The following is a 7,255-nucleotide window of genomic DNA, read 5'->3' on the forward strand; positions in this document are numbered from 1 at the left end:
GATAAAAAAATTTTAAAAAGGAAAAGAAAAAGAAAATAACCGACGGAAATAAAAGAGAATAAAGAGGAAAAAAATGGAGGAAAACGGAATAAAATGAAAGAAAAGGAACTGAACCGAAATGGCCCAAACTGAACCGAATCAAACCCCAAAAATTTCAACAAAAGCCACGGAGCGAAGTGACCCGGAGCGCCCCGGGGGCAGCGGGAGACCCGGCCCGTCCCATTCCGGCCCGGCCCGTTCCCAGTCCCGATCCCGGTCCCGGTCCCGGTCCCGGTCCCATCCCGGCCCGGCCCGTTCCCAGTCCCGATCCCGGTCCCGTCCCATCCCGGCCCGGCCCGTTCCCAGTCCCGATCCCGCTCCCGGTCCCATCCCGGCCCGGCCCGTTCCCAGTCCCGCTCCCGGTCCCGTCCCGCACCGGGCTCAGCAGCAGCAGCAGCAGCGGCACCGGGAGCGGCCGCATCGCCGGCACCGGCCCGGGACCCCCGCACCGGGCCGGGCCGAACCGAGCCGAGCGGGGCCGAGCCGCTCCGAACCGCTTCGGCTCCGCCCGGTTCGATCCCGTCCGGCACCGCTCGGCTTCGGTTCGGTTCCGTTCGGCTCCGCTGGCTCCCGGTTCGGTCCCGCCGGGTCCCGCTCGGCTCCGCCGAGTCCCGCTCGGCTCCGTTCGGCTCCGCTGGGTCTCGTTTCGGCTCCGTTCGGCCCCGCCGGGTCCCGGTTCGGCCGCGCTCGGCTCCTCTCGGCCGCCCCGTCGCGCCTGGGCCGGGCCGGGCTGGGCGTGGCTCCCCCGGGCAGGGCCGGGCGGGGCGCGCCCCCATTGGCTGCGCGCGGCTGGGGGCGTGACCAGGAATGGAGCCCCGCCCCTCGCAGCTCTGTGTGTGCCGGGTTCGAATCCCGCCCGGGGCGCTCCCACCGGGACGGGCCCAACTTGGAGCGGACTGGTGCGAACTGGGATCGAGGGCACCGAAGAGGCGATGCCACCCCCTCCGCCTCCCCACGGCCCTTCCCCGCGGGAATAACTGCCTGGAAGCAGGAGAAGCAGCTTTATTGAGCCCCGGTGTGGGTGCAGCACCTGGGGTGGGCGCAGGGCGTGGGAGCGAGTGCGGGGTCTTGGAGTGGGCGCGGGACCCGGACAGGGCCACGGGACCCCAGCGGGGGTGCACAGGCTCGGAGTGGGCTCGGAGGGGCGAGGGTGCGGGGTCTCCTGGGTGCAAGATCTCGCTGTGGGTGCGGGGTCTCGGTGCAGGGTCTGGGTGCGGGTGCATCCCCCCGAATCTCCTCTCTCTCCCCTCTACCAGCCGCGCACGGGGCGCCAGAGCTCCACCACCTTCCCGGCAGCGTGCACGAAGTACACGGGGTGCATGGCAGCCGTGGCACAGGCCTGCGACACAGGGACACCGAGCCATGGCACAGGGACACCGAGCCATGGCACAGGGCTGTGACAGAGGGACACCGAGCCGTGACACAGGGCTGCCACACAAGGGACACGCGGGGCTGACACTCACATGGTACGGGATGAGCGCCAAGGTGCTTCCCACCGGGAACTGCTCGAAATCCAGCTCGCCGTCCACAGCCTCCACCTGCCCGTGCTCCTGGGTGAGCCCCACCAGCCTGCGGGGACACGGGGCACACGCGTCACCCCCGTCCCCCCCCGCTCCCGCCACCCTCCCCGGCGCTGTCACCTGAGCCGGGGGTGGCCCTCGATGGCCGCACAGCCCGGGGGTCCCTGGTCGCGGCCGTGCAGGCTCAGGGCGGCCCAGCCGCAGTCCACGAGCAGCTGCCCGCGGTGGGGGTAGTGGCCGATGACCCTGGTGAGGACACGGATGGCCACCTCCTCCGGCCGGCACGAGCCCAGCTGGGTCTGCTGCAGGTCTGCGGGGGACACGGGCTCAGCCTGGGGGGGTCCCACCCATCCTCGGGGGGTCCCACCCGGCCGGGGAGAGCCCGTTCCGCTCACCGTAGAAGAGGTAATTGCCCGGGTGCACCTCGGTGAGCTGCGACATCTCCGGCACCGGGTGGCTGCAGGACGGGGTGGAGCCGATGGTGGCCTGGGGACACGGGATGCCCGCCTGCCGCAGCCTGGGGACACACGGGGAGCACCCTCTGGGTGATCGGGGCGGGGGACGTCACCCCCAGGTGACCAGAGGTGGGTCTGTCACCCCTGGGCACCCCCGGGAACAACACCAGAGGTGGGTCCTGCACCTTTGGGTGCCCCAGATGTGCCAGGGAGCCCCCCCATACACTCAAAGGAGCCATCCAGATGTGGCAGAGCCTCTCTCGGTGTGCCAGGGAGAACTCAAGGTGTGCTGGGGAGACATCCAGATGTGCCCAGGAGCCAGCCAGATGTGCCAGGGAGCCCCCTCAAAGGCTCAGGGCCGGTGTGGGTCCCTCCAGATCCCCCCCAGATGTGGCAGAGCGCTCTCCAGATGTGCCCAAGCATCCCCAGATGTGCCCGAGATCCACCCATATGAGCTGGAGATCCCCCCCAGATGTGTTGAACCGCACCCAGATGTTCCAGAGACACCCCCCCAAAATTGTGTCAGAGCACCCCCAGATGTGCACAGGAGCCCCAGATGTGCTCCAGCACCCCCCAAATTGTGTCAGAGCACCCCATTTATGCCTGGGCCCCCTCCCAGATGTCCCAGAGCACCCCCCAGATGTCCTTGGGACCCCTCCCAGATGTTTCAGGACCCCCAGATGTGCCCGAGTAGCCCCCAGATGTGCTCGGAACCAGCCCCCAGATGCGCCTGGGAGCCCCCGAATTTTGGGGCGGGGATCTGGGATTTCCCCGGTGCCACCACGCGCTGGGCTGGGCCGGGCACCCCCCGGACGTGTCCCCGGGTGGGCACGTCCCTGTCCCTGGCGGGGTGGGGGGATGGAGGTCCCTCCCCCTTTTCCCAGCAGGAGCCATCCGGCCGCAATTCCCTGCAGGATGCGAGCCCCCGCCGGGATGAAAGGGTGGCGGGGAGGAGGGAGGGGACCCTGCCCCGGGTCACAACCCGCCACCGCCGCCACATCAAAGGCGAGCGGCGCCGCCGCCACCCCCCGGCGCCCCCCGGGGGGGCTTTGAGGGCCCCTTTATGGGGGCGATTCACATTTACAGCCGACAGCCGCACTTTGAGATGTGCGGACAGCGGCCGCCTTGACCCTTCCTGTCCCCACATCCCCGGGGTCCCCACATCCCCGGAATCCCCACATCCCCGGGGTCCCCACATCCCCGGGGTCCCCACATCCCCGGAATCCCCACATCCCCGGAATCCCCACATCCCCGCAGCCCCGCGCACCCCGGGCACTCACGCGGTGACGAATTCCAGCACGGCGGCGGTGGTGGCCCTGGCGATGGCCTGGATGGCCGCGATGTCGCGACAGCCGTAGGTGTTCCCGCAGTGGGCGTAGACCCCCACCAGTGTCACCAGCTCCGGGGACCCCTCGGCGATGGCGCGCGCCAGGGCCAGGGCCTCGGGATCCGTGGGACGAATCCCGGCTGCCCGAGGGGATCACGAGCGTGGGAGGGGGGTTTGGGATCCCCCGCGTTGGGGGAGGGGAGGGGGGTGGGTGAGGGGACACGGGGACGCCATGGAGCATCCTGGCGGTGGGAATGTGGGAATGGGGCTGGGGAGGGAAGGGAAGGGGGTTAAAGGTCTCGTTGTGGGGCTTTGGGTCACTTCTGCCCCACTTTGCAGGCGTGGCCGGGAAAAATGGCGGCTTTGGGGTGGCTTGGATTGGTGGATCTGGGGGCTTGGAGGGACACGGGACACCATTCCCCAAGGAACATCCCTGAAGAATGGCTTTCGGGGGGACTTCAATGCCCCATCCTGGTTGGGATTCTGGATCCGGGGGGGCACACAGAGCATCCCACCCCACGGCCCATCGTGGGTGAAACCCCCTCGGGACAGGACACGCTGCGCCCTGCCTGCACCCCGGCTGGGATTTGGGGGTCACCTACCCCGGCCATTCCCGCAGTCCAGCTTGAGCCAGACGAGCCAGCGCTTCCCGCCGGGAAGGGGGTTCTGGAGCAGCATTTCCAGCCCCTGGGGGCTGTCCAGGAGCAGCTGGAATGCCTGGAGGCGCTGGGCCAGCGCCGAGCACTCGGCCAGGCGCCAGGCGGGCACCGGGAACGCGTACAGGATGTCATCGAAGCCCCCGGCCGCGAAGAACCGCGCCTCGGCCAGCGTGGACACCACGATGCCCCGGCGGGTCCCGCCCGTGGCCAGCTCCGCCCCTTCCCTGGGAATCAGGGACAGGGATGAGGAGGATGAGGAGGATGAGGAGGATGAGGAGGATGAGGAGGATGAGGAGGATGAGGAGGATGAGGAGGATGAGGAGGATGAGGAGGATGAGGAGGATGAGGAGGATGAGGAGGATGAGGGGTGATGCAGGAATGTGCTGGGGGGGAGGTGGGGGATGCTGAGGGGGTGCTGGGAGGGGTTCCAGGAAGGTGCTGGGTGCTAAGGGAGAGTTGGGGGGTACTGGGAGGATGGGGGGGATACTGGGGGATACTGGGGGGAAGGTGGGGCTGGTGAGGAAGTGCTGGGAGGGATCCCGGGAAGATGCTGGAGGGATCCTGCGGGAGAAGCTGGGTGCAAGGGAGTGGATGGAGGATGCCGAGAGGATGGTGGGGGGATACTGGGGGGTACTGGGAGGAAGGTGAGGATGATGAGAGGGAGGGTGAGGAGGAGCTGGGAGGGATCCTGGGAAGGTGCTGGAGGGACGTTGGGTGCTAAGGGAGAGCTGGGGGGTACTGGGAGGACGGGGGGGGGATACTGGGGGGAAGGTTGGGGGATACTGGGAGGATGAGGGGGTGCTGGGAGGGAAACTGGGAAAATGCTGGAGGGATCCTGGGGGAGAACTTGGGTGCTAAGGGAGAAGATGGGGGATACTGGGAGGATGGTGGGGGGATACTGGGAAGGATGGGGAGATACTGGGGGGAAGGTGGAGGTGATGGAAGGGATCCTGGGAAAGTGCTGGGTGCTAAGGGAGAGGATGGGGGGTACTGGGAGGATTCTGTGGGAATAATGGAGGGATACTGGGGAGGGAGGTGGGGGATGCTGGGGGGGGGATATGGGGAATGCTGGGAGGGAGACTGGGAGGATGCTTGAGAAACTGGGGAATGCTGGGGAGGAAGCTGGGGGATGCTGGGGGGATGACGCAGAGGGGCCGATGGGGAGGGTGGGGGATGCTGCAGAAGGATTTTGGGGTGAGGATGGGGGAGGTGCCGGGGGGAAAGCTGGGGGAAGGTTGAGGGGTGCTGAGGTGACGCTGAGAGGGATGCAGGGAAGAGGTTGGAGGGATGAGGGGTGATTCTGGGGGGACACCGGGTGGCTACTGGGGCTACTGGGGATACTGGGGGGTTCTGGGGTCACACTCACAGGGTTTTGTGTGTTTTGACGTGGGGGCGCAGGCGCAGCCCCAGGGCCCGGCAGCGTTCCCGCATCCGCTCCGCGTTCCCGCGCAGCGTGGCCTGGTCCAGGGTCAGCGCCGGGGTGGGCAACTGCTCCAGGGGGGCTCCCAGCCACGAGCTGGGAATGTGGGGAGGGGGCGGGAGAGGGGGGAACCTGCTGGGAAACCCCCCCTGCACCCTCAAAAACCCCCTGTGCCCACGTCACATCCACCCTACAGCCACCCTACAGCCACCCTACAGCACCCTACAGCCACCCTACACCCACCCTACAGCACCCTACAGCCACCCTACAGCCACCCTACACCCACCCTACAGCACCCTACAGCACCCTACAGCCACCCTACAGCCACCCTACAGCCACCCTACAGCACCCTGCACCCACCCTACAGCACCCTACAGCCACCCTACAGCCACCCTACACCCACCCTACAGCACCCTACAGCCACCCTACAGCCACCCTACACCCACCCTACAGCACCCTACAGCCACCCTACACCCACCCTACAGCACCCTACAGCCACCCTACAGCCACCCTACACCCACCCTACAGCCACCCTACAGCACCCTACAGCACCCTACAGCCACCCTACAGCCACCCTACACCCACCCTACAGCCACCCTACAGCACCCTACAGCACCCTACAGCACCCTACAGCCACCCTACACCCACCCTACAGCCACCCTACACCCACCCTACAGCACCCTACACCCACCCTACACCCACCCTACAGCCACCCTAGGGCACCCTACAGCCACCATACAGAACCCTACACCCACCCTACACCCACCCTACAGCCACCCTACAGCACCCTACAGCCACCCTACAGCACCCTACAGCCACCCTACAGCCACCCTACAGCACCCTACAGCCACCCTACAGCACCCTGCACCCACCCTACACCCACCCTACACCCCCCCGGGGGGGGTTGGGGGCCCCTGGGGGGCTGAGCTCCCCCAGGTACCCGGCACTGGGGGGGTTTTGGTGCTGGGGCAGCCCCGGGGTGTCCCCCCCTCCTTGGGCACAATCCAAGGGTTCCTTGGAGTCAGGCGGATGCTGGGATTGGGATATGGGAGAGTGGGAAACTGAGCAGTGGGACACTGGAAGCAGGGACTGGGATCTATGGAGCAGGGACACTTCTGACTGGGACACCTGGGACTGGCAAAGCTGGGACTGGGTCGCCTGGGACGGGGCCACCTGGCCCGGGGACAGGGACACCAGTCCAAGCTCCAGTGGGACGGGAACAGCCTCCAGCAGCGTGGCCTCGTGTCCCCGCCACCCCCGGTGTCACCTGTCCGTGCGTCCCCTCCCCACCTGTCCGTGGCTCCGTCCGTGGCTCCGTCCGTGGCTCCGTCCATGGCTCCGGCCGGCGCCGCGGCTGCTCCGGGCTCGCCGCGGTGGCTCCGGTGGCCCCGCGGGTGCCCTGTGCCCCACGTGACGCCGTGGCACGGCCGCCAGAGCGGGGACAAGGGTCACTGCCAGCCGAGGGGCCTCGCCGGGGTGGCAGGGCCAGCGCAGGACACGCTCCGGCGCCGCGGCCAGGACGCGCTGCCAGCTCCGGGGACAGCGCGCTCCGGGACACGGAGGGGACGCCGAGAGCGGGATGGGGGCTGCCGAGACCCGCCGTGCTCGTGACACGGGACAGGGGCTGCTGGGGACCCACTGGCCCCGCCTGGGACATGGGGGGGACACAGCTGCTGCTGCTGAGACCCCCCCAAACTCGTGACACACACGGGGAGTGATGCTGAGACCCCCCCAAACTCGTGACACACGTGGGGAGAGCTGCTGAGACCCCCCCAAACTTGTGACACACACGGGGAGAGCTGCTGAGACCCCCTAAACTCGTGACACACACGGGG

At 67.9% G+C, this 7,255-nt stretch overlaps 1 protein-coding gene across 1 annotated transcript; it reads right to left on the reverse strand.

The window, feature by feature from the left end:
* Positions 1–1,288: 1,288 nt before the first annotated feature.
* On the reverse strand, positions 1,289–6,754 carry LOC309579040 (D-serine dehydratase-like; the record flags this gene model as incomplete). Its single annotated transcript, XM_082292056.1, has 8 exons — positions 1,289–1,378; positions 1,503–1,608; positions 1,680–1,869; positions 1,955–2,076; positions 3,295–3,481; positions 3,944–4,224; positions 5,367–5,516; positions 6,711–6,754. 8 exons carry the CDS (start codon positions 6,752–6,754, stop codon positions 1,289–1,291), a joined length of 1,170 nt encoding a protein of 389 aa, XP_082148182.1.
* Between the last annotated feature and the right edge of the window lie 501 nt (positions 6,755–7,255).

This window comes from Coloeus monedula (assembly GCF_965178545.1).
Source record: "Coloeus monedula genome assembly, chromosome: 1".
In the NCBI taxonomy this organism is placed as follows: Eukaryota; Metazoa; Chordata; class Aves; order Passeriformes; family Corvidae; genus Coloeus; species Coloeus monedula.